Source organism: Melanerpes formicivorus, unplaced genomic scaffold (genome assembly GCF_026170545.1).
Source record: "Melanerpes formicivorus ecotype bairdi unplaced genomic scaffold, bMelFor1.0.p_v2 SCAF_7, whole genome shotgun sequence".
NCBI classification, from domain to species: domain Eukaryota; kingdom Metazoa; phylum Chordata; class Aves; order Piciformes; family Picidae; genus Melanerpes; species Melanerpes formicivorus.
Window position 1 is genome coordinate 15,763,080 of NW_027142359.1, and position 27,393 is coordinate 15,790,472.

The 27,393-nt window shown below is 38.6% G+C and overlaps 1 protein-coding gene across 4 annotated transcripts; it reads right to left on the reverse strand.

Moving 5' to 3' along the window:
- Positions 1-4,216: 4,216 nt before the first annotated feature.
- On the reverse strand, positions 4,217-26,566 carry SSX2IP (SSX family member 2 interacting protein). 4 transcript variants are annotated; one of them, XM_068141167.1, is made up of 17 exons: positions 26,455-26,565; positions 25,996-26,116; positions 21,732-21,907; positions 19,767-19,902; positions 19,453-19,586; positions 18,538-18,704; positions 18,094-18,294; positions 16,360-16,470; positions 15,227-15,362; positions 13,507-13,582; positions 13,261-13,432; positions 12,432-12,582; positions 10,816-10,952; positions 10,052-10,225; positions 7,621-7,732; positions 5,287-5,407; positions 4,217-5,083 (listed from the first exon to the last, which is right to left on the reverse strand). In XM_068141167.1, exons 5-17 carry the CDS (start codon positions 19,493-19,495, stop codon positions 5,002-5,004), a joined length of 1,683 nt encoding a protein of 560 aa, XP_067997268.1. In that variant the 5' UTR covers positions 19,496-19,586; positions 19,767-19,902; positions 21,732-21,907; positions 25,996-26,116; positions 26,455-26,565; the 3' UTR covers positions 4,217-5,001. The 4 variants fall into 4 exon arrangements, with proteins under 4 accessions (XP_067997268.1, XP_067997269.1, XP_067997266.1 ...); XM_068141168.1 differs by lacking the exon at positions 19,767-19,902; XM_068141165.1 differs by lacking the exons at positions 19,767-19,902; positions 21,732-21,907.
- Between the last annotated feature and the right edge of the window lie 827 nt (positions 26,567-27,393).

Below are 27,393 nucleotides of genomic sequence, written 5' to 3' on the forward strand. Positions count from 1 at the left end.
GTGAACAGTTAGAAGCTGCAGAGACTCTTAGCAATGAAACAGGGGTAATGGGAGTGCAGGTCAGCTAGAACTTTTGCATTTCTTAAGGAGCCAAATACAAAATGCAGCCAACTACCTGAAGTGAGGTAGGCTTGCAGCCAGCTTCATCACTGATTTACATTGACAGCCCAGAAACACATCCTCAGAAGTGTCTTTTCTAGAAATGTTGGGGACATGGAAGCAAGTGAAGATGCAAAAAGCAAACTTGCCTTTTTTGAAGGCAAAAAAAAGAAGAATGAGTTCTGGTCATCCCCTCCAAAAAAGTTACAGAGTCTTCCAGTGAGCTGAATGCTGAATGCACTTGGACTTCTGAGTTGGATGGTATTTCTGCAGGGGCATCTTCAGACAATGCAATATACCATGGGCTCTAAGTCACACAAAAAGCATGAACCTGATTCTAATTCAACATCTACGACGTACCACTTACTCACTTTATTTCTGCTGCCATGATATCTATAAGATTAACCACAGGAATGTGATTTGTTGATTAGATAGTGTTGGATGTTAGGTTGGACTCAGTGATCTCAAAGGTCTCTTCCAACCTGGTCAATTCAATTCATTGAACATTTCTTTAAAACAAACTTACCGGTTGTGTATTCCAGTTAATTGTACATCTTATACAACTTGAATAAAGGAACTTGAATAAAATGTGAGAACTACAGTACAGTATATAATATTAAGTTTTTTTAAAAACTATTTTTAATTACAATGCAACTTTGCCAGGCATAGTGAACACTAGAGGTCAGATGTATTGTCAAAACCAACAAATCATCAGATAATTGGAACATTTCTTTGGGGATTAATTTGTGGAACTAACGATACTAACCCTTCATAATCTGCCATCTACTGTCAGGAATTAGGCAGAGGAGTGGAAGGGTCTTCACACACAAGAGCTTTGTGGTAACTGCAAATAGAAAAAAAAATAAGAGAAGAAAAAAGGAGCACAAGCAGTAGCTAAGCTAATTCAACATACAAAGCATTGCCATTGCCCTGTAAATACTTCTGTTTTCCTCTGAAGAATAACCTGTTTAAATACATATCTTGATTTATTAGTTACTTTGGTCATGCTAAAGTACACATAAAATGATCCCTGAGAAAAAGCTAGGGTATGGCCCAATTTTATTTATTTACTTATTTTCCTACACATGGGCATATTTCTGTCCTGCTGCAACTGGAATAGAGCAAGTTGGTAGAAACTGATAGGAGCAGTTCTTCAATTCAGGAGGATGGCTATTTTGTAGGGAGAGGGTGTTTTTAAATGAAGTTTGCATTTATTTATTTATTTATTCCTACACAGTCTGTTTTGCAAAAGATAAATTGTACCATCCTCAACCACTGGAGATGAAAGGGGGAAAATTAGCAGCTGCAATCTAATCTTGCAAAGTAAGCTCTCCTGACTGATCTGACTGGTAAAAGCACTCCCTCATCATGTAGGCAGAAAAAGAAGCAATGCATATTACATCTACAGATTTCATTAAACCTCTCTAGTTCAACAGAGCTACTCATCTTTTCAATATCATGCATAAGCAGCTAACAATAAATGTATGCTAATCAGTGATTGGTAGACAGTACTTCTTGTTCCTTCTTAAGTAGGCAACTTGCTCTGTTATCTCCAATATGCACCTGTGTGCAGTGACACACCTGTATTACATTCCTGCAAGCAGACTTCCCCTTTGCTCTTCAACAGTTCCAGTAAGAAAGATCCTGAAGTTGTTTCCAACATAGTGAAGTATTACACTGTGACCATGCTATCAACCAGAGTATCTGCAACATTCCTATCATTATTAGCAGTAGCTTCAGATCTAAAAACATACTACATATAGGGCAATCCAACAACTATAGGTTTGTTTTCTTTCTTTACAAGTACAGGACCTTAGAGTTCCAGACCAGGTCTAAGAGACCAGATCAGGATTCAGCTACACACACAGAGTATTGGTTCTTCCACAGAGGCATCCAAATGAATTACCACTTCTGTAAGAAGTGCAAAACGTTAAAGCAAAAATTTAGTACAAAGTGTTTAATTGCTAATCATTCAATAGGCATAAGGAACAGACCAAATAGGTAGATTTTGTTCTTCAAAGGCATTATTAACCTAAAAATTTGCTAGTCAGAAGAACTGTCTAGCAAAAGAGTCAAACCAAACTGAATGTGTTTAAGTGTCCCAGTAAAGCACCTTAATGAGTTCAGAACAGCAGCAGCCCCTGGTGGCATATTGTTATTGCCTCAACTATGGGCTCACAGGCCTGGGATAACCTACTAGGACTCCCCGTGTGAAGTACAATTCTCCCACTTAATTGCTAACATATTTAGAGACAAAAAGCAAAAATATTACTATGTAAATGTATTCTTCCATAACTAAAATTCAGGCAAGAACTGTCCTTGCTGTGGGGATGATGTAAGCCCAACTGTAACTGTGTGTTGCTAAACCCTTTCAGCAGATGACATGACTGTAACTCCCCATTTGAGGGGCAAGTGGAGAAATACAAAATAAGTATTATTTCATTTGTGTTGTCTTTTGAACCTGACTACCTGTGCAGCTGAACACTGATGTAGAATACCATTACATTGATGGAAACAAATATTGGAAATAGGAAAGTATAACTTGCTGATAAGCATCTAGGTCTGAACCAGATACTGCTACTGGGTGAAAGCCCAGCTGTCCCCAGTTGGTGAGGAGATCAAAACAGGGACAGTGGCTGAGGCCATGTATGGCCCTGGAATGCCTTTGTCTCACTTAGCACAGCAGTTAGCTGGTGATACTGAAACCAGGTATTCAGATCTTAAAAAGAATTTCTTATCAGTACAAGCAATGAATCGAAGGGCACAGCTCAGAAGGGGACAAAGTCTAATTGTCCTAGGACATTTCACCTGTTAGATGTTGTTCACAAGAGCACAGCACCACCCACAGGCATTGCCTAGAAACCAACAGTCTAAGTGGTAGGCCTCATTGGAGGGCATTAATGAAACCATGCCCATCACATAAGGCAACACTAAGGTATCCAAACTACAGAAAGATGTAGATAGCAATTTGTAGTTTCAAACCCCACCAAGCAAACCATCTCCCATGAGGGAGGCACCTCAATGAAAAGAGGGCAGCAGTCTTAAAGGGGTATGGTTCACCAATGCCTCATCCTCTAGACAAAATAGATGGAATTACAAGGCTGTAGCACTGGACATGTTCACAGGAAAAAGGCTAAATGAAACAGGTCAAAGGAGCACACAAATAGGGGAACTTTGGGCAGTCCTAGTATCAGCATATCAGGGTGCTGACTATCTACACTGACTCCTATGCTGTCTTTAAAGGAGCTACAGAGTGGATAGGCCACTGGGTGGCTAACAACTGGCAAGTAAATAGGGGTCCAGTTCAGCAAAATGACAGCTGGAAACAGTTGTTAGTGATAGAACATCAGTTAGATGAAAGCACATGATCTATCAACATCTATGGCTGTTTGATTTAATAAGTTGATAGCCTGGCCAGGCTGCGACAAGTTGATATCATAAATGATGACCCTGAGTGGGAATGCTTCCAGAGGGCTGCATGTAAAGCGAACCCACACAGAGCAAGCCCATTTGCATTGGGAAGGCATAGCCTGAGGAAGGTCTGTCTGTAAAATCATGCAACAGATAGCGAGAGGCTGTTCCCACTGTCACCTACCTCCCTTACATATCCAGGATGGGAAAACAATGTGTCGCTCCTTTCTTCTCTTTCCTGTTATTCTACTACTATTTTTCCAGGTAATCAAATTACTCCATTATAGCCAATTATGAAAGTAATGGGCAAAGCAGCAATGTTTTTCAAGTGAAAGATTCTAAGCTCCAGAGTTCATTTCCTTCCTATTACCCCAAGAAAGGTAGAAGTTTCTTACACATCTTTCAGAAAGGCCAGTTGCATTAGGGTCAGAGGTATACACAGCTGTTTGCAGATGCACGAAGGACAAGGAAAATTGCATGTTTTCAGTCAGGTGAAGGAGACTTTGAAACATCTGACCTCTACTTGGCTATTTTTACTACATAATAAACAAAACTGATTTCCCCAAAGCCATACCAAAGAAGATTCAGGAGTCAGAAGAGAAACAAACTCACCAGCATCAGATTTGTTGACGTAAATGTACAGCCCTACAACCATGATATCTTAAAAGCTTAGTACACACAAAACACAGAACCAGGGTTTCTTAGTATAGAATTACACATTTATTGTTCACATTTGAAATAATTTGGTTCCTGGCTGAACCACTGAAAGTCCTAATGCATCTGTAAACCAAGTCTCACTATAAAACAATTTAAAATGCTATGTAAAATAATATTATGTATACATATGTTTCATTTCATGGTTTCTCAGCATAATCACTTTGTCTATTTACAAATATATAAAGATTTTACACTATAAGTCATCTGAAATATCAAAGAGGTATTTTCAAATCACACAAATATATAGAACCTGTTTCATTAAAAATCTACAATACACTGTATATTCAAGTTGAGGCAAAAGAAGTTTTAATGCCAGGTACACTTGAGACAAATGTTTCCAGTAATTAAACAATTTCTAAAAGTGCTATTTCTGCCTGTAATGAAAGGTAACATCAGGATCCAGTATTTCCTTACAGTCAACATTTCAGACCATTGCTTCCTTCAGAATCTGAACTTCTGTTACAAGAAAAATACCAAAGCTATTATAGTCTTCTTTCAAGAGCTCAAAGAAAGAGGCAAAAAATGGCCTAAAAAAAAAAAATAAAAGCCATATGCACACACATACACACACACACCACAACTCAGATCACCACAGAATCCTCTAGAAGAACAGTCAAACTCACAGCATTCTGTTTCATTTTAGAGTAAGTTTAATGAACAAATCTCTAACAAAAACCCCAGCAGGCAACACTAGGAAGTCTAAGGCAGTTGTTCTATGTGCAAGTTTCTACATAGCAGAGTGCCAACTCCAGAGTCTTCCCGTAACTTTGTGCATTACTTGGTTTCTTCTTTGTCACTTTCCACACACTGATTTGGCTTGTTATCTCCAGCAAGATTTTTTGGTGCAGCACTGGAACTGAGAAAAAGAGAACATTTCATTGCAAATAAATCAGGCTTTGGATAGAAAGACAATACTGTTTTTATGATATGATGTTTAATGTGCTTTGCTATAAAGCAGTCATAACATTAGGCTTTCTGCAAGTTAATCACAACTTATTGTTGGTGCTCTACATAGTTTAGCAATATAAAAATAGCCATCTGAAACATCATTTTAGATACCTGCTGTATGTAATATATGGAGATGTCTGGCAAGGTTCTGCTGAAACAGGACCATTTGACATAAAGTGAGCTTTTCTTTGCTGAGATGCAGGTTTCATTAACCGATTGTCCTGGTCAGAACCTGAAACACAGACGTATGATCAGTTAAACTAGAACTTAAGAACTAGCTTCTTTATGCCATTTGGTTAAAAACCAAAATAAACACCCCAAAACAAAAACCCAACCAAGTGTCTTACAGCATATCTATATAATAATAAACCTTATTGTTATAGATCTGTGATAAAGTTCTGTTAAGTACATAGGAAAATTAAACATTTACATATACAACCACCACTGCAGGCAGTCATGTTGAAGTCAAGTTTAAAGTCATGCAAGTGTAAAGTTTCTCACTTTACAACTGATGAAGCTTTTTAACTCCTGAAGTAATTACTGTATAGTCATGCTGGAGAAGTTTTTTTAACACCAACATGAGAATTTGCCATCTTGACAGATATAGAAAAAAAATTCAAGGCACTAGGTTAGCCTTAGCATGTATATGAATTTAACTATCACTAAAGTAATGGAAAGATTTGGCCAAACTTAGCAAGGACAGATCAGTCCTGACTAATTCTTCTCTGTATTTAGATTTCAGAGCTTCTATATGAAACAGAAAAAAATGAATGATTCTATATTCACAGCATTCACCATAGCTTTACAAAATTGGACAAGTGCTGTGGAAAAAAAAACTAACATTAAAACAACTCAAATGTCAAACTGTGCAGTAATTTCCAAATGGAGTACATGGTAGACATGCTTTTATTTCTACATCCTAATCTTAAGTTGCTGGATAATAGTAAATTGGAGAAAACCATTCAGCAGAGAGAACATGGCATTGAATGCATCCAGAGACACCAGAATTCAGAGAAAGGCAAACACAAATCAAAAGCTTTAGTGTACAATGAATGTTAAACAGACTGAGTTGCTCACAGATCACTAAATCCAGTCATTTCTCCCAAGCCACAGCCAATCTGTTCTGTTTCTAAAAAATGGAAGTTTTCCTATTGTGGAAGATAATTTCACTTCACTTACAAAGGCACTACAGGAATTGCACAGAGGAAAACCAGGGAGAATACAGAACATGAGGCAGGCTACTTTATCTAACAAGAATACAAATTCAAGCTATCTTTACTTGCCAGCTGTTTCACACCTTTATCTTTAAATGTTGGTTGCCACAGGAAGAATCTGTTTAACATGCTGCTACTTCTCCCCATCTGTTTTTTTTTCCTCCCCCTCTATCTCAGAGGTCTGGAGCAGAAGCCCTATGAGAGGCTGAGGGAGCTAGGATTGCTTAGCCTGGAGAATAGGAGGCCCAGAGGAGACCTTATTGCTGTCTACAACTACCTGAAGGGAGGTTGTAGCCAGGTGGGGGTTGGTCTCTTCTCCCAGGCAACCAGCACCAGAACAAGAGGACACAGTCTCAAGCTGTGCAGGGGAGGTTCAGACTGGATGTTAGGAAGAAATTCTTCAGAGAGTGATTAGCCATTGGAATGGGCTGCCCAGGGAGGTGGTGGAGTCACACCATCACTGGAGGTGTTCAAGAGGGGATGGCGAACTTGGTGCCATAGTTTAGTTGATTAGATAGTGTTGGGTGATAGGCTGGACTCAATGATCTTGAAGGTCTTTTCCAGGTTCTATTCTATTCCCTCACTCTCCCACCCCTTAGAAGACAGAGGTGAAAACCAAAACACTTCATGTGTATATTCAAACATAAGGGTTTGGGAACCTACCAACTTTAAAGAAAAAGAGGAAGTAACAAATACTTTCAATTAAGCCAATATTCCAAACTGTATGTCATATAGCCATATATTCATCACATTTTCTGAAGAAATTCCTCTATGAAGATTTGAATCTTAAAATCCAGTTGCTCTCTTGTGATTATCACGATGACATTTTCACTATTTCTTTTCCCCAAGGATTATGTTTTTACTGAGTATGTATGTGTACACATATTTAACACTATCTCACCTCAAATTAATGCTGCTGTTTCCCACATTATGATGATAACATTTACCAAACCACTTCACAAGTATGAATTAATTACACAAATAATGATCAGGGAAGGGGTCATTATGATTCCCTTCTTAAAAAGGTTTTGAGTGGTCAGTTACCTTAACAGGCAGAGGCATACAGATACATGGCTAGATTTATCCAGGGTTTTAACACTTGTTACTATTTGCATCTTCTAGTTCAAAGGGGAAAAAAAAAACCAAGCACACAGACAAACATCGACCAAACAAACCAACAAAAACAATACACACACAGAGTACAAGAATATAATTTGAATCAAATACTTGCTTCCTGAGAAGGCACTTGAAGTTGTCACATTTTCAGAGTTCTTGTAATCAGTTGACATACTTAAGAACTGTTGCTTCAGCCATGCTCCTCTATCTTCCTCAAATGCTTTTCTCTAGCAAAAGAAGTGACAGTTTCCACTTATGATCATAGGAAAAAGCTTAGACCACACTAAACTTATGCTGTTCTATCTAAGCAAACAGAAGTTATAACACGTCCATATAATTAAGGAAAACCAGCGGTTTAACACAGAATTATGATCATGTGAGCAAGGTTTTAAATCCAACAAGGTTTAGCTGAGGCTGTATTTATTTACAAGCCAAAACCTATGGTTTTTTTCCAGAAGTCTGGCCTAATCCTATTATGTTAGTATTCTCCACTCCCGTTGACACAATCTCCTATCACTGCTCCCCTTCCCCCCCCATAGCATTTTCTCTTGGAGGTAGCCCTCATTTTTGGGCTGCTGCTTAGAGCTCAACCCAGAGCCTTCTCCTAAACAGATAAAAATTATATTGAAAGTAGCACTAATTACTTTCATCCATAATAGAGCAGGAAGAGAAGTTGTTTGATTTTCCAATGAAAAGCCACTCTAAGCACAGAAAACTAATGGCTAAAAGACACTATCCAAAAGACCCAGTGGCTCTCTAACCAAGCCACGTGCTATTTCATCTCCAAAACCCATCAGTGAAACAGGATCTCTCTATCTTATAAGATTATTTCTACTGTCAGTAGAAACCAAACTCCAATGCAAGCTTTCAAACATCTACAAAGTTTACAGCATTGCTTTTCTTTTTATACTTATGCATTTTTTTTTGTGCAGAAGCATGGGGTAGTTAAGCCTATGCAGCAATGTAGTCTTCAGCACATCTGAACAAGCAATTATTTATTTTCACTCAAGATATTTAAAGATTAATTTAATGAAATTCAAAAACTCACTGAAATGCAAATAAAATGAAATTAAAGTTAAAGCACATATTTCTATATGCAGCAGTCTATCAGTATTTATCACTGTGTGAACTACCATTGTACAGGTAAAATCAAAGTATTTTATATTCTTCACAATAATTTCACAGCATAAGAACAAAAAAGTTGTTTTAAGGCAGAAAGTTGTCCCTCTAGCTCAGCATTCTGTCTCCAACAATGGCCAGAAGAGATGCTATTTTTAAGATCCCATCAACCTGGCCAATTTCTGCAATGCATTCTCTCAGAGGTTTCCTACTTGATTAGAGATGTTGGAACATCTGTCCTCTCCCTTTTAGTATCCATCTGTGGGTGCACTGGTCATGACCTCAGGCAAGCGCTTTTTTATTGGCTGCTACCAATTCCCTTCACAATCCCCCAGTGGCAGCAAAATTCAGAATTCAACTCCCTGATATATCCAAAACAAGGTACATGTTCCAGCAGTTTCTATGAGTTTTCTCTTCTCTTGTCCTAACCCTGAGAGATTTGATGAACAATAGCACTGCTTTCATCTGACCAGCTGAATCCACAGTTCTGTAGTTATTTACCACATGCCACTCCACACTCTGCATGTCAAAGCAATACAATTCTGTAAGCAATAATCTAAAGTCCTTTTGAGTTTTTTGGGGCAGGTTGTTTGTTGTTGTTGTTTTCCCTTTCTTTCAATGACTTTTTTTTTCCCTGTCATATCTCTACCATCAGTTTCACAAAAAATGAGGACCTCCTTTCCTTGATAAACTTGTAAGCCCCTTCCTCTTCTTGGACCTCCCTAACAATTATATAGACTAAAGGATGTGCATACTAGAGTTCATTTAGACACATCTACCTCAACTGCCTTCCAGTATGTGTGCTTAGTGGTCTGCTTAACTGCCAGAACAGAACAGATGATGACTCTATTAAGGGCAAGGAAACAGTTACTTCTTGTTTTTTCAGTGATCACTGGTTTCTACAAACAGTTAGGCATAGAATACCTTTGAGAACTCAATTCTGCAGCCAAATTTGACTGAAATTTGCACAGATCTTGCTTTTGTAAGTGACTGAAACAGCATCTAATAAATTGTGAATATTGGACCGATTTTTGGAAGTACTTAGATATTTGAAAAGCTGGGGGGAAAAGAAAAACAAACAACAAAGGAAGCAATTAAAGTCATGGTAACTATGTTTTCCCATACCTTCAAAAACTTGTGGTTTCTTTGGTGTGTGGGGTCACCTTTGTTGTTATGTATGGGGGGGGGGTTGGTTTTGCTTTGTTTTTTTGGGGATTATTTTGTTATTATTTGTTTTGGTTTTGTTGTTTGTGGGGTTTTTGTCAACAGAACGATGTCCTACAGCAACTAAAGATGTTTCATACAGTATGGGAATGATATTTCTCTACAAATGTTAGCAACCAGATCTTGCTGGATAGCTGCACTTCAGCATATAACAGTATACTTAATTGTAACTCATCATCTGTAAGAATTCCCTTTTCTAATACCTCAAGTCCTAATCTAATAGCAGCTTCTGTAAAACTTCTTCGTTCTTTCTCAAAATTCTTCTTCTGTTCCCGAAAAAGTCTCCATTCTTCCTGGAGACGCTCTCTTTCTTCCAACAAATAGCAGTCCTGTAGTAACAGAGTGGTGTCATCGTCACATGGAGACATAAGCTGCTGCTGCAAATATAAAGCAACAGAAGGCACAAACATCAATTCAGGAGTGACTATTAAGAGATGCAGTATTTCCACAGGCTCCATTCTACCAGAGAAATGATTGAAGTTTAATATGGAAACAATGCATAAAGTATCAAGTTTGGCCGGTGGGCTAGAGTTTCAGATGTAAGCAAAGTGTTCCTGTCCAGGCAGCTGACCTCAGCAGCCTTCTTCAATTTTGTTGATCCCTCAAATTATTCCCACCAGGATTGCAAACTTATGAAAGTGCTAACCAGCCCACTAGCATGCCTGTATTTAGACCAACCATTAAGGTATTTTATTTAAGAGGCATTGTCAAGGAATGGAGAAAGGCTAAAGGTAAGAAAAAGAGAACATTACAAAAAAAAAAGTGCCCTCCAAAAAACCAAACTCCACCAAAAATCAAAACCAAAACACTAAGAACCAATCAACCAAACAAAGCAAACACCAAAAAACACACAAAATCACAACCACATGACCTACAAAAACCCACCACCACAGCAGGAAAAAAAAAAGCCCAACAGGAAAGCTTAGATACAGTTGAGGGGAAAAATAATTTCAAATAAGTTTATTACCTGTAAGAGCTGTTGCTGAGTTTTGATCATTTCTTTACACTGCTGAATCTCTAACTCCAGCTTTTCAGTTTCCAGCTCATGGTCTTCTCTTGAAATGACATCTTTTACATTCAAAGCTCCTGAGTGTACACGTGACACTAAGGGGAGGGAAAAATCTAATTAAAACCAAACAAAAAAACCCAACCAAAACTCATAACAATAGCAAAAGGTTTTAGACTCTGTTTCACCCTGAAAGAAACGGGATACACAGTATATTCAAATCACTTCTATCAGAGACAAGAAATCCAGAACTGGTGCCACAGAATTATGCACAAAATCCCATCCAGAAAAAAAAAAAGGCAATGAAAACATAGCTGTTTTACATTCCCCAAAGTAAACGATGTATCTGCACTGCAGTAAGTGTCACAAAAACCCCCAACTGTTTTGGGTTACCCAAAAGAAAAATCAAAGACAACTGAAGACTTCTTCTCACTGACATAGTCTTCGCCTATTCTTCTGAGATCATTTTTGAAGAGCTTGTGCTTTCATGAAAATATGACAGTAACTATATTTATCACAGATATAAAAAGAAAGCCTTTTCCTTCAAGTCCTGTGAAGGAGAAATAGAGCTAACAAACATCGTGTGCATATTTTCATCCCAGTAAGGGAATGAATTAAAGAGGAATAAAATGTATTTTGTATAATCAAATACTGCTTTATTTCATTTCATGCATAATTATCACAGTGACTGTAATGAGCCAAGTTTTGATTCCCTGGTGCCAGTGTTTGAACATTAATTGAATTCTAAAGGGCTAGATGTGGTCATCTGTACAGAGCAAAAAAAAAAGTGACTAAGAAAACTGCAAACTCTTGAAATATTTTTTCCTAATGCTTACAACATTTTTTTTCAATTCATGGTACCAAATGAAGTATTATTCAGAACAAGCTTTCTTAAAATCCTTTCTATGGTATAAACATGCTCTCACAGACCATCTGCTTTCTTTTATTTGCAATTGCATGCATGACCTTCTCAGTCTTATTCCTGACTGCAAACATCCCTGTGATAGCAGCAGCATTTGCTTGCATGGGAAAATAATACTAGGAAAGAATTTTATATATTTTTAGATGTCTTTTAATGCTGTTTAACAGCTGGAAATGAGGGGAGTCCAGCACCATACCATCAGCCACTTTGCTCTATAATGCTACAAGAAGCCTCAGAGGTATGGATGTGGCAAGCCTAGATTCTAGAGAAGGATTTACATATTTTGCATCCAGTTACTTGAAATCATTGTGTCTGCATTACTTGAACACCTCAAAAATGTGGGGAAAGGCAAACAAACATTACTGTGGGGCATGTGCTTTCAAAGGAAAAATAATTGTTCCTTCAGAAAATTGCTGTTTACTGTGTCAAACTAATTGTGTCCTTTCTCACAAACAGGCTTGGTATGCAATTGCTTCCCTAACTACATACAATTAAAACTCACACAGAAAAATGCCCATTGCAAGCCCTTTCAGAAAGTCCACCAGGTCACAGTTCCTTCCATTTTAGTTCTGACAGTCAGTAAAGTAAATCCTAAGAGCATGATACCAATTGCCAGTAGCATTTTGTATGTACATGCAAAATAGTCAAACATCACCTTGGTTATCTAGCTTCTCAACATGATTTTTCAACATCCTCCATTGTTTTCTAATGCTGTTGGTAAGCTGCTCTCGCACAGTTTCACAAGACAGTTCCCACATATTCTCTTTATTTAACTCTCCAATATCTTCTTCCAGGTCTGACAGCACCTGTAGAAGCAGAAACTAGAAATGGTACACCACTCCATCCCCAATACATACATTTGTTTAAGTATGTATAGGGATTTAATTTACTGAAGGAAAATTCCTATAGACAGGAGTTTTCCATCTAGGGAAGTCTGACTATCAGAGAATTCAGCCTCCTGACAGCATAATGCTAAAGAGACAGTAATAACCTGGCGGTCCTCAGAACCTCACCACAGTGTTTCTGCTAGCAAGACTCATTTACTCTCACACATCTTCAAACTACTAAGTTCAAACTGCTAAATTCAGCTGTCAGACTTAAATGGCAACTGCTCATAAACTCACTATGCAGCATGAAGATTATTTAAGACAAAGATTTTTTGCAATTGAAAATTAAGTAAATTTGTCTCTGCTTTGTTCTTCATGACAAACACCCCCACCCATAACACATTGAAGGTAGAGTGCAGCTGGCATCTCCCTCTCACACATCCATTTTATACTACTGTTCAAACATTGAACCTGAATGCTATCCTGAAAAGCTAAGACATAAAAGTCTAAATGGACAATAGAAGACCAGGACATATTTATATTGAAAAAAGCTATAGCTTTTTCAATACCAGGCACGAATACTCCACTCTTCTCAAGAATTTAACTCATTCTATACAATCCTAACTACCACACAAATTGAATGTTAACTGTACTTACTGGTCCATCTTCAGACCTTTCTTTAGGTTTCTGTTTCTGTGGTGGGAGTAGTGAAATAATCTCTCTCTTCATTTGCTGCAGAACTTTTTTCAGCTCAGCATTTTCCAATAAAAGCTGTTTTTGGCGTTGTTCATAATCACTTAACAAAACTTTGTACATTTCTTCTTCATTTCTGGAAGGAGAAGTCTTACAGTAACAACATAACAGCCATTATATATGCTTCAATTAATGTTTTCAGACAACTACCTGGCTTCTGTCTTATCAGTCCTCCATGCACCTCTCTTCCCATCAGCTCTACCAACATAATTTAGAACTTCCATAGCTACAAATGAAAAGGATATTTCAAAGTGTGAAACAACATGCAAATATATACAGGTGACATTGCATTTATCTATTTGCATTGACATGTAGTTATTGTCAAGACACCATTATTACCCAAATATTCCCCTCACTCTTCAGACTCATGAAACCACATTGGCTGCTTACCAAAACTAAGATAATCAAGGACAGTAAATAAATTTGTGCTTGGAAACTGACAGAGGGGTGTATTCTCATCCTGCCTTATCTTTTTTATGCATTTCTTAACAGCACCCTCATCCTTCTTTCAGGATTTATAGCAACGGTTTATTGACTACAATCTCTCTTCTGGCAATAATGCCAGTTTTATCTCCAGTTTAGAGCAAGCAAATTCCCAATGTTTCACAATGTGTTCCTCAAAACAAAGTGTCTCTGTATGCATTTGAAGGAAAAACACAAACCCCAACAACAAAACAAAATCTACCACAACAACAAAGTCCCAACAATGACACATCACTGCAGATTAGTAGTCCAAGTTCAATTCTAGTAAGCTATCAAGCAAACAGTAACTATATTTAAAACTCTTATTTTGTCCTCACTGATACTTGAACTTGTATTAAAACAACTGGAGTCAAGAATATGGCACAACTAAGTTTTGCTGACCTTGGGGTGAGACTCTAGAGATTACTGAGTTCATACCTAAAACAACTTTCTGTAGCCAAAACACCTGTTCCTGCTACAGTGCCCTAACCTAGTTTGGCTCCCCACAGGCACTTCCAGAAAACTAAGTCAGCAACAACATGAATATTTTTCTTCTGGTTTAGGGAACTAAACGAGTTTACTAAAATGCAACAAGCATTACAGTTGGCAAACAGATGAATGTTTTGGGGGTCCCAGCAGGGATGAAAGGAAGAACAGGACTTCCACTGCAGGAAAATTTATACAAATACTGTAAGGCTAAATATATGAACCAAAAAGTGCAGATATTTTCACCACCACCTAACACCAATACCTGTCTTCAGCAACACACCACAAAAACTGCACTCATGCTAGACAGTATCAATTAATACTTTGAATACACTTTGGGCAGCACAAATACACAAGTACAGATGAGGTCAAGATTTCTTCTCCCTCATTTCACATAGCATGAGACGCTATGTGTACCTTATGTTACTTTCTCTCTAAAATGTCTCATCACTTACTAACACAAGTAGACTACAGTTCCTCAAGTGGAAAAGAAAACAAAACAAAATAAACCTACTCAGGCAATGTTCCTTCCTGACTGTATCTGGTGGCCCTAACAGTGTTTATGACTCTCTGAAGTCTCGTGATGATAGCAGAAGCAAGAAGGTAGGAGACAACTCTCTCTTAGGAAGCAATTTCAGGTTATTCTCCCTAGTACAAAAACTTATTTGTTAAAAAAGATATCCATCTTGGTTTGTGCTTGGTAAAAAAAAAAAGATTATGGAACACAATGTGAAAGTTTATTAGCCCTACACTGTCAGTTGACAGGAAGTATTACACCTTCCATGCAAGATTTTCACATCTAAAAGAAAAATCTACAAAAGGAGGCCCATGTTGACTTTAAAGGTACTCAGAGCCAAATGTAAGTATTTTTAACATACAGAATATAGCATTTTGCTGTAGTAAAATTCAAGGGGCTACTTACCTATCTTTTTGTCCTTTTTGTTCATGACTAATTGTTGCAAGCGTTCCTTTAATTTGTTGTATTCTCTCTCTTTCCTCTTCATATCATGATTGTACTGTGTGGCTCTACTTGAAATTATGTTTTGTAACTTCTGTACCTAAAAGTAATCCCCCCCCACAAAAATAGAAATTGTTTCTACAGCTAAAGGATTTTCCTTCAGAAAATGGAAAGTAATATATGAAACAAAATGATGCTTCTATTAAACTCTGTTTCCAGTGAAAGAAAGTGACAAGAGGAACTGGGACTCTCTCAAGCCATAGATCCTGACCTTAGACTTATTTTCTGCAGAAACCAACACCATGAGCACCATATTATAATACTATAGCTCCTCTGAAGGATTCTTTTAACATTTTGATTGAACAGAGCAGAGAAAGACATTTTTGTTTTAAGTAACTAAAGTTCAGGATCTAGCTGGACTCTGAAGAATGCTTGTTAGGTTTACACACAAAAGCATAAATTAAAAAATAGTAGTTGGACAACAGGATGCTGGAAGACAGATTATTCCACTTGACCTAAGAGAATATTAAAACATATCAAAGCACAGTTTTGGCCTGGACTATTACTAACTGGGGTGTTCAGGGTTTTTTTTAAACCTGTTTTAACCTTACAAACATACCACACAGTCAACATTTTAAATTGGACATCTCAGATGTTCGCTATATAGAGGTACACATACATACAGCAATCATTGTGAGGGCTAACTGTATGCATGTTTGTGAACACGGAACACTCACAGAAACTTATGGGCTATTCACAACACAGGGAGGGAAGAGCACACTGGAAACAAAGCTCTAATTAGGCAGTGTCTTAGATTTCAAAGAATTTTGTGATCTTGGTTCTTCCAAGATTCCCAAGTTTAATCAGACTGTGCTTTTTGGGTTTACCCCTACTTCCATTCTTGGTCTTTTGCTCTCCCCTACTTCCATTCTTGGTCTTTTGCTCTCCTTTATAACATAGCGAAAATAAAATCAATCACAAAGACACACACCACAAACAAACAAGAAGCATTTGAAGTGAACTATTATGAGACTCCTTGCAAAAATTCATACGATTGAGTAGCTATGCGACGACACATCAAGTACAAGACAACTTACTTCATCCTTTTCACTTTTAAGTAACTGGTGCAAATTTCTGTTCTTGCTTTGCAATTGTCTGTCTCTTTCCTGAAGTCCAACTATTTCTCTTTTAGACAACTCCAACTGTTCCTAGAGGAAGGGTTGTTAATTTATTATCAAGGATAGTAAATAACTGAAGAAAAAAACAAAACCTACAAAACCCACAACAAATAAAAAACCCACCCCTGCAAACAAAAACATCAGTCAAACCAAACTGCCAAAACACTTCACTTGAAGTTAGTTTCTATATTTGATTTGATGTTCATTAAGTCAGGATTCCATGTTATGATAGTGAGGCAGATCCTAAACAACCTGTATGAATTTGAGACTGCAGTATTCCCGGAATGCTTCTGTTAAACAACCAAGGGAACAACTGACACAGTATGTAAACTGTGACCACAGCAAAGCAAATGGGGAATTTTACAGATAGAGAGTAAGGCCGGATCAGTGTTCCCATTTTAACAGGTTATGCAAAACTAGCATTTTAGAAATAGTTTCCAACAAATATGAGATACAAACAAAAACCAAATTGTCAACTGAAATGACAGAGCCAAACACTGCACACAAGCTCTTTTTCTTCATATGCATAGTGAGCTACAAATGTGTAGAGATATTTAAGCAGCAAGAACTTCTAAGCAAATTGCATTGGAGTATCAGTAACACAGTAGTGGAAGTAAAGAGGATTGCTGCATAGCATCCAAAAGAATTTGCATGAGAAAACTTATCAGCTGACAGCTAAATTAAATGCCCTGGACTGAAGTAGTACTATCAGGTTTTACCTTCCCCACCTTAAAGCCATTTGCCTAGGAAACAACTGCAGCATTCTGCAACCTAACACTACATAGTGTTTGTAGAAAAATGAGTGAGGTTACACGTGATTTTTAATGCCACATTGAAGACACAGATGGTCAATCTCAGCAGAAGGGCTACCATAATTTTGAGAATCTACAGCAGTATTTGTTAAGAAGATACTGCTGGCCAGCCCTAATTAAAATCAAGCCACAAAGACCTCAAATCGTGCACTGAAATTTTATTTTCTTGACAGAATCAAAGAAAAGAATATTGTTCTAATAAAACTGCATATACAAGTACCCATGAAGTAGCCTAGGCTGTGAACTTCCAATATATCTGCTACTCCACAGTAAATAGCCTCGTGTATGTATTCATGTTGTGGTAAAACAGATCTTAGTAACTTCAGTTTTAACAACAGCTCCTGAGCACTTCTTACAACAAAGCTTTGTAATTGACTATCCAAGGAATACAGCAACAACAAAAATTTACATGTAAAAAGCTGATAACAACCCTATGACACACAAGAAAGGCCACCCACAGTTTTATTGGTTACAATTATATTGGGAGTTTATCTTTTAGAGCTAGACATGTAATTTTAAGTGATACTGAATTAACACTTTCACCCTCAACTTGTATTAACACCTCTAAGACAAACAGCCTTCCCTCTTCCTTGATTCAAGAGGCCATAACTGTCAATAAGTAAGATAGCTTTCAGTTCTCTCATTAATTCCTATTTTTAAAGGAATTTTAAGCTGGAGAAGAGACTTAATAAAACACCCAACAAACAAAACCAAATACAGAAAACATACAACTGCAAATTAGCACTGGGGAGAATACCACAAAAAGTGGTCACTATTAAGACTGTACAGTATCTGTTACCCAAATGCTGCATAACATTGGCTGAGTTATCTTGTTTTCTACCTTTAGTTTAGTATAGCAGTTCTGCAAGTGATCCATATCACTACCCAGTTTCAGATGCTGCATTTCTACTTCTTCCTGAGCTCGCAGATTCTTGTGCTGCAGTACAAGCAATTCATTCATGCAATTTATGATAGATATTAAATTTAATTCTTTTCCTTTGGATTCTGTGTAAATAGAGGGAAAACCCAATGTTGTCAATTCCTGGCAAAAGACAAGGGAGGAGAGAATAAATAAGTGGATCAGTCTCTTAAAATTCCCCAAAAGACAGAAACAGTATTAGCGTGGTTGGGTGGCAAATCACTCCCACATACCTATACCCTATTCCCCACCAACTTCAGCTTCTGAGCACTGAGAAAGAAACCTTCTTAGTCCAGTGAATCTTTACTACCACAAATTATTTAATGCCACCTTAACACAACCTCCAATAAACAAGATCTGGCTTACCCTATTGAGATAAGATATACTCTGTTCAATATTCTCTTCTGTGCAGAAGGCACTGAAAAAGTTGTGCGTGCTTTTAGATGAAGGCAGTGGCAGGCGTAGCACTTGTGAATTCATGCCTGGAGGAGATAGCTTTTTTTCTGAGGTATACTGAAAAATATTTTTGCTATCTAAAAGTTAAAGACATGAAGAAACAAGTCAGGACTAACAGTTTACAACACTTCACATAGAAAAAAAACCACCTCCAGGTACTCAGATTATTATTTACAGAAATTTACAAGCCTAGAGCTTAATCCAGAGTGAAATATATTAAGCAATTCACAATTAAAAAAACAAGAAAGAATAATTATAAACTTCCACTGAAAAATTAAAGGCTTGATTGCATTTTAAGGTATGGTATGTTTCAAATGTTACTTCTCTGCCAAGAAAAAGCACCTGTCTGATCTTTCTTCCTAATTGGCTTGCTACAACACAACTTCTTTTCATTTTTACACAGGTGCAAAAGCTGTGCATTTAGTGACAATTCTTACAGAATGTGTGACATCCTTATTTATATTAAGTATATGCTGCAATTCAGTTCTTACACTAGGTAGAAGCAGACTAGAAAACATTTTTTCCTTTAATAAACTTTGTAATATATTTATGAGGCCACAGAATTCAGAACAAGAACAATCTGAAAATGAAAGATATCCCAAAAGGTGTGATTAAAATAACACTGTGGCTGAAAAGTCTTAGAACCTGTAGACAGACTTTAAAAGACAAGAGCATTCCTGTAAGGACTCAGTCTACATGTACTACATGTGATTTAACATTCTGCTTAGTCAACTATGTCATGCACAAAACTCTAATCTCTCTAGCAGTTATAATATCACCGGTAAAGTTAGCAAATCCACTAGATTTAAAATACAATCAGTTTACCTGATGACAGCACTGGCACAGTAATAGTCTTCCAATCTCCCATAGCAACAGAGACAAGCAGGGTACCTGAGCAACTGGTTCAGCAGTGAAGCATTTAGTACAATTCCTGGCAATGCCTGTTACGTCGGCATCTCCTAAAATAGCAAGAGCATTTTAGCTTAACAATAGCAGCTAATACAGCTAGAAGATTAAAGCAGGCATAGGAGAGTGACTATTGGACTTGAAACATGAATTTTTTTCTACTCCTTTAGACACTGTTTGAAACACAGTAAGTACAATAAGTATTCTGCTGTAAAAATGATGTATCTACCTACCTCAGTTATTCTTAATTAAGTCTTGTAGACCATTAACGCTAAAATGCCATGCACACATGAAAATACTCATGCTGTAGAGACCTCAGTTGTTTCTGTTGATATGCAGGAAACAGCAAGCCAAATATTGAATATTTTGCTGCAATATAACCAGGAAGTAATCTTATTAAGATAACTTCTGTGAAGTTTTTAAATAATAATTCTACTCTGATTTCCTTTTAAGAGAAAGATAATAAGGGGTCTAGAGAATATAATGACAGAGAGGGCAAAGGAACTTCTAATATATTTAGACCATTTAAACTGAACTTAACATATACATTTAGCTGTATTGACTTTCTCTGGCAAGTTGATTGCTGCTCTGGAGAATCTCTAAAACTCACCCTGTTGGCACAGCCACCCAGTACAGCACTGACCCTCTAGAAACCAAAGGGAAGATACAGACTCATAAGAAAAACCAAACCGATTATCCCCTCACCCTCCTTCCACCACCTAGTAAGAAAGCACATAATCACTTTAGAGCTACCACACTGCTGGAAACTTCACATCCAGCTTGGATGCTTAAGATTTGAACAGCACAACCCATCAGCTGTTATGTGAATAAAGACACTCAAGGACAACAACTTTTCACCAGACAGAAAGGTGGCCTCCTTCTTTCAATTAACACTTTGAAACAGCATGGCAAGTCAGTTCTAGATGGAATCTGTAGAATTGTAGAATATAGGGATGTTTTCCCCTAATCCCCACTAATGTTCCAACAAACACACTCTGGATAAACAACTTATAAATTTATGACATCAAAATGTTTAATTTTTATTCATTTTGAGACAACTCTCTTTTTTTTCTCTTGTAAAACCAAGATGTCTAGAAAAAGGCAAAGTGAAGGTTCAGATTCTAAAAACAAGAACTGACTTCACAGCAGGAATCTTTCTGCAAAGCAATCTTTTCTCCACCCATCTACAGCAACTGCAGTTTGAGAAACTGAATTCAAAGTCAAACTAAGTATTAAGAGGACAGACTTCTTACATGTAAGTTTAATTTCTGCTGGATCCCTCAGATAGCGAAAAATAAGGCAAGTTATACTACAAGTATGGCACCACAATTTTGCATTCTAATAGAAGTATTTCAAAAGAGTGTTAAGAAACTCAGGACACACAAAATCCATTAAGGACTGTTGGAAAGTCCACAAAAAATGCTACTCACATTTCAGATAAGCCATTGCTTTCAAACAAACTGGCTTTTATTCTTTAAGAGGCTGCATACCCATTATGAGATCTTATCACCCAAGTTCCCTCAACGTACAGCATTACCAGCCCACAGATCACTCTACACTGACAATACTATTCTGACACAGCATCTATCACTCCAAACAATGCTCAGCTGGAAGCAGAAACAGGACTAGACCAGGTGTGGGAATACAATGATTCTCTAAATTTGAACCTGGAAAACCACATGCAGATTTATTCAGCACAGATGCTTTATCAAGACTACTCTCTGGTGACACTGCCCTCTTGGTGTACTGAGAAAGAAAATTAACACAAACCCAGTCTCAGAGGAATGCCTAGTGAAGACAGAGTAAGAACACAGGCTGTACAAAGTCCAGATAATGCAACTATGTTCTTTCTGCATTAACTAACCTTGAAGGCTAGAGCCTTTTGTCTTGCAGGGACCACATGCAGCACACTGCACAATGTTTAATACGTCAGATTAAAATCCATGCATAGCCACCTCACAATTTGGAAAATGCCAAACTTAAAAACTTCTTTCAACTGTTAAACCACTACCACAAAATATCTTAATTGTTGTATGTCCAACAAGTGCAGTAGCTTTGAAACGGTAATCATTACAGACATTGGTCAGCATTTTGTACTTGAATCACACTGTACTTAAACTCAGATGTGCAGAATAAGACAACTCCATGTCAGCTGCAAAAGGGAATGCTACAAGCCATTAGTCTCATGCTAATATTACCTCTTCCATTCCACATGGCTTCTACTGCCAGTTCAGGACCTTAGCCATGACTTGTAAAGCTATCTAGTGATTAAGAACCATCAGATAGATTTCCTTCCCAGTCTAGGCAGTTCCTCTGGAGCAACATGACTCGAAATAGCCTCACTGAAGTATGCAAGAGCTGAAGATGAGCATTCCTGAAGAAGACAGTGGGGATGCAAAATAATTTTAGATACATTGAATTCAGAAGGGACTCTTCACCTTTAGTACACTACAACAATTTTTAATTGCCCTAACGTACCAGGAATGTATTCATGAAACAGAGGAAAATGTGTGATTCTGAGGAAGGGTATTTTGTTATTACAGATCAATAATAATACAATACATAGGACTAAAAAGTACCCTAGGCTATCATAATTAACACACAGATTTCAAGCAAACAAAACAAGATTTGTGGTTTGTTTGTCCTCTCCCCCTCCATTATCCCCTTTGGGAAAGCATTCAGTAGGAAGAAAAAAAAAAAGTTTGGTTTTGGTTTAATATATAAATGAATAAATCTCATCATTTCATACTAATGTCAAAAGTCTGACTGGCTGCAGGTGGGAGGGAAAAAAAAAAAGGAACCACTGAACAGTCAGAAGTGCTGTAACAATTGAATCATTTTCTTTCTGTGTCCATTCTCTGTAAACAGGGATTTCTTGCAGTTACTTCATCAACAACTTCATCACTTGCCAAAACAAATCTGTAACGACCCAACGCCTGCTAGATGTAATTCTGACAACCAGTAGTATTGCTTTCTGTCCCAAGTAAGAAATTCCTGGAGTAGAGAAGACCCAGGAGGACTGTCAGGTATTTCAAGTGCCTAAACATAGAGACATCTCACTGCAAACAGAAATCATAAAAAGCCAAACACACACACACGTCCCCAAAATACTTGCACAAAAACTAGAGAACTTGATTAATTATGATGAAGCAATAATGAAACCAAGCATTTAAGTGCTTGTTAGAACAAGTTAAATACAAGAAAAACCTTAAAACACTTCAAAAGAAACCAACCCCAAGCCATAACAGTAATAACGTACCCAAACTTGATTCTTAGCAAGGCATGGGGGAAACTGACAAAAATTTACAGGAAAAGTTGCACAAACTTGTGCATCATTTACTAACAAACACATCTTTCTTTTCAAGAAAGAGTTCAGATTGAACCTCAAAAATAGTACATTTCACAAACTCAGGGAGTTTAAAGGAGTTTTTCTTAAAATTACTGGTTTGTGTTTTGCAGGACAAGGGAGGGATTCACAATGAGTGTGCAAAGATTCAAGACAAATTTTATTAAGTAAGCCTGAGTCCCAACCATACCACAACTTGAAGGTCATGAGCAGCAAGAAGGATTATCAACTTTACATAACTCAGCATACCTAAAGTTTTCTCAAAATCATGCTTACACTTGAAAAGAAGCAGTCATAACTAGGTTTGTAAAACTTGTTCAGACAACCAGAAGATAATCACTTGTCACAACACCCTGCTGTGATCATGTTACACCATCTGTCCATCTTTAACTACACAGGGTGTGACATAAATGGGAAACGCAGTATCTAGTAATCCAGAAAACTTTTTGCTCTGTCAAAGTAGAGAGGATAGAGAAAGGCAGATTTTGACAGAGGGTTTCTACCTGGCCCAAATAAGGCAATGTCTTAGAAAAAAAAGTCACTATCCACCAGAAATTGTCAGACATTCCTTCCTTGTGCATTTCAAACACTACTACAAGTTGTCACATGGATTATGTTTCAACCTGTAAAAGTGTTTGGAGTGGGAATGGTTAGCATTTACTGAAAGGGCAATATGATTCCTTCTACTGAACTTACATCCCAAAAGGAGGTGTCAGTGTTTAAAGCTTTTACATTTATCTAGCAATCCACAGATGGCACATGGATGGCTTTTATCCAGATACACATAAAGACACATCAGTACGTAAATACAGGGTACACTCCACTCATGGCATCATAGGTTTACAAATACATCCCTGATAATGTCATAATACACCCAATTGTTTTAATTCATGTAATCACCATGAAAGACCATTTTGAACTAACACTATGGATCTTCACATAAGCATTTTCTTATTACTAATGCTATTTCTGTTACTCTTCAAAATTAAATTCCCTGTTTTCATTCACAAACCACTTATTGCATGTAGCTGGAGCTGATCATTGTGCTACCAAACCTTCCTACAGCTCAGATACCTAAGAGGAAAAAAAACTCAGAAACTGTCTTCTGCAGCTCCTCCTCTTTTTTCCCTAAGATCAACTTCAGCCAAACTTTACAGCTTGGCTGCCTCTGCAAATCTGATTTTTCAAAAGAAAGAAAAAGAAACACCAAAACCACCACCACCAAAACAAACCACAACCTTACTAGATCCTGAAGTTGGCAATATATACTGGGCAGAGTATTCTAGGTCTCAGAAATTATTGAATTCACAAGTTTTCCAAGGAATGGAAGACGATGACCATAACTAAGTTTTCTATAGATTGCCAGATAATTCAACGACTGGTTCTCAAGTCTATTCTAGATTTCTACTGAGCAAAACAAAAGTGTCACAGAACGGAAGGTATCTCACAGTGCACTGGAAGAATGAGCCATCATACCTGGACAAAACAGCATAATTGGATTACCAAAAAATCTTTTCACCATGTCTAAGTGTCTTAGTCTAAGACATGAGTAGATTTATTAATAGCTGGGGAAGGGCAAAGTGTAGGAAAAAGTTGAAGAACTGTAAAGAGATGGCATGAAAGCATATCCTATCAAAGTCCCAAAGAGACCAAAATTCAAATCCCCAAAGGGTCTGTGCAGGCATCTCTGCTGTTCATTTTGAAAGGTGACCCGCAGGTAAGTGAGAAAGCTCACATATCATAAAGAGTTTAAAAAATAAAAAAAAACACCCTGGTTGAAGAACTGCAGAAGGCTATCCTCATACTAAGCAGAGGGACGATAAAAATCAGCAGCTGAAATTACATGTTCATAAATGCAAATACAATGAAAAAGACAACTCTGTTACACACTTAAACCAACAGCCTCTAGTTAGGTATTAACATGCAGGAAGAGATCCCAGGGTCACTATGATTAGTCCTCTGGAAATAATACCTCACAGGCTGTTAACAGAACATTGAAGCAGAGGACATCATCATTATGTCTCTGTATGAACACCAAGATATCCCAGGTTAAATACAGGTACAACCGCCTCTGTGAAACAGACGGAACAGACTTGAAAATGGTACAAGAAGGTCAACCAATACCTTCACAGAAGAAACTAACAAGCTGTGACTTTTCAGCTAAAAAAGAAAACAGAGAAGTAAGATGACTGTGTAGATGATAATAATTAGTTTCTTCTTTAAATAAAAGTTATATAAAATGAAATTAAACATTCAGCATAAAAGCTGGAAAATAAGAGCATTTTTTCCACATAAAACAGTTAAACCATGGACTTGCATCATTATGAGATGCTGTGAATGGTAAATATGTAAAACTGGCTGCAATTCACTGAAAAACGTCCATCAGTAGCTATTAAATGTAAAAAGTGATACACCCTCTGCTCAGAAATCATTCCACTCCAGACTGCAGTACCCTGGGGAAGACACACAGATAAAACCACCACTGTACAACCAACCTATATTTACAATCTTCTCCTCAGCATTTTCTGCCAGCCACTTTCAGAGACATGACACTCACTCCAATAAGCCTGGTATTACCCTCTCCTATGCTCTCTGTACTCTAAATTATAACAGATATCAGTACCACAGCTTTCCTCCCACAACAAACAGTAAGAACACCATCTCTCTGGAATACTTAAAACCTGAAATCTCTATCGATGGTATCAAAGCATTTCTCTACGTCTTCTGTTCACTATTAAAATTTACCTAATACATTCACATTTTACTTTGCATGCCTATTTTAAGTCATTGCCCTGAAATTCCTATCATACCTTTGCAGCATATGGAGCCCTGTGTAACCATTTCACTGTCATCACTGAGGGCAGCAGAACATTCTACACAGAGGATGTGCAGTACTACTGCCAACTAATCTTGCTTTTTTTTTCCCTATGCTTCGAATTGAAATGGGCTTTGCTGCAAATAAAGAAAAATGCATATATTAAAGAAGAAAAAAAAAATAAAAGAAAAGGAGGGTGAGGGAGGAGAAGGGGGAGTAAGATAAAATCCTTGAATCCATCACATGAAGCTACTAGCAGTCACGAATTCACTGACTCAGGAAACAGCTTTACGGATCTCACCTCTCCGAGCATCGGCGGCCGGGCGCTTCACAGAGATCCACGAAACGCTGGGCCTCCCCGCCGCGGGGTACGGCCGAGCCGCTACCCTAGCTCTTCCTCGTCCCCGCCGACCAGCCGGAACCTGACGAGAAGCACATGTGAGGATTCACACCACTGCCGCGACCAGAGAGGCTCTGCCCACTCGCAGCTCTCCCCACTCGCAGCTCTCCCCCTGCCCACCCGACGACCCCACTGAAACGCCGTTCCCCTCGGCCACCCCACGCTGTGCTCTCACAGGCAGGGCCCAGCGTAGCCCCCCATCCTTCAGAGCTCCCCAGCTCCAGTCTCACCGGGCCCGCCACCCCCTCCTGCGGCGCGTACCTCGCCAACGGCCGCAGAACGCCCGTTAACCGCCGCGCCCGGTACCAGCCCCCGCCGAACCCTTCTCCCGAGCCGCCAGCGAAGAGAAGGAGCACCCACCACGTAGCACCACCTGCTACGACTGCCACCAGCGCGACGACAGCAAGGGAGAAGAAAAGAACAAACTCCCAAGCGACCTCGACTCCACACACCGCAAATACATAGGCTCCGGCCCCAGGCCGGGCCCCGTGCTCTTAACCGCCCCCGCCGCCCGCACACCCCCGCTCCAGCGCGGCTCCCATTGGCCAAGCAGTTGCTAGGATACCCTCAACAAGGGGCCTGCACGGCTCCGACGGGCCGCTGCCGGTGGCGGAGCAGGTGCCGCCGAGGCAGAGGTGGGCCCCAGGCGCGCTATCTGCATGTTCGGCACCTGTTGGCGGGTCCTGCTGGCGGGAAGGGGCAGGGGCAGGGGCAGGTAGCGGCACCGGCCCCGGCCCCGCTGCTGCGGCCCCCGTAACGTGGAAGAGAGGAGAGCGGACTGTTAGTTTGCCTGCGATAACTGCCCGTGGGGCCTGGGGCCTCTGTTGCTGCACGGGAGCGCTGCAAGGAAATAAGAATTAGCATCTCCATACCCATTCACAGAGGACTGCGTGGTCACAAGTTCTGAAAAACTCCGGCATTAAAACTAGCCCTTACGTTTCATTGTATGTTGATGCTTTCTTTTTCTTCCAGAGGCTGTACACAACAGCATAAGGAGCCCTTCTCTATGCCATGTCATTCATCTAATCTAAAACCATGTTTCTCTAGAATACACTTTAAAGAAGACAGCTTCATAGTTGATCTGAAAAGCTGTTCTATGCTGTCTGAAACAAAGGTATTGCTGATCTGAGCAATTAGCTTACACCAGGAATTCCTGGCACCTCACCAAGAGCAAGTTTGCCCAAACATCAGAAAAATGCTTCCCCGCGGGAGACCTCACATATTTAACAGTCTGCTCTGTGGCTGGGAGTGATGATGGAGGAGCAGCAAGACACCCATTCTGGCACATGCCTTACTACC

What these genes read in the sequence shown, in the direction of transcription:
- SSX2IP (XM_068141165.1), bottom strand. Translation starts at nt 19,495, where the DNA reads ATGGGAGATTGGAAGACTATTACTGTGCCAGTGCTGTCATCAG. An exon ending in TTAAAAGTGAAAAGGATGAA is followed by an intron (nt 15,363 to 16,359) that starts GTAAGTTGTCTT and finishes GATTACTTTTAG; the next exon opens with GTACAGAAGTTACAAAACAT. An exon ending in ACTGATAAGACAGAAGCCAG is followed by an intron (nt 13,433 to 13,506) that starts GTAGTTGTCTGA and finishes TTCTCCTTCCAG; the next exon opens with AAATGAAGAAGAAATGTACA.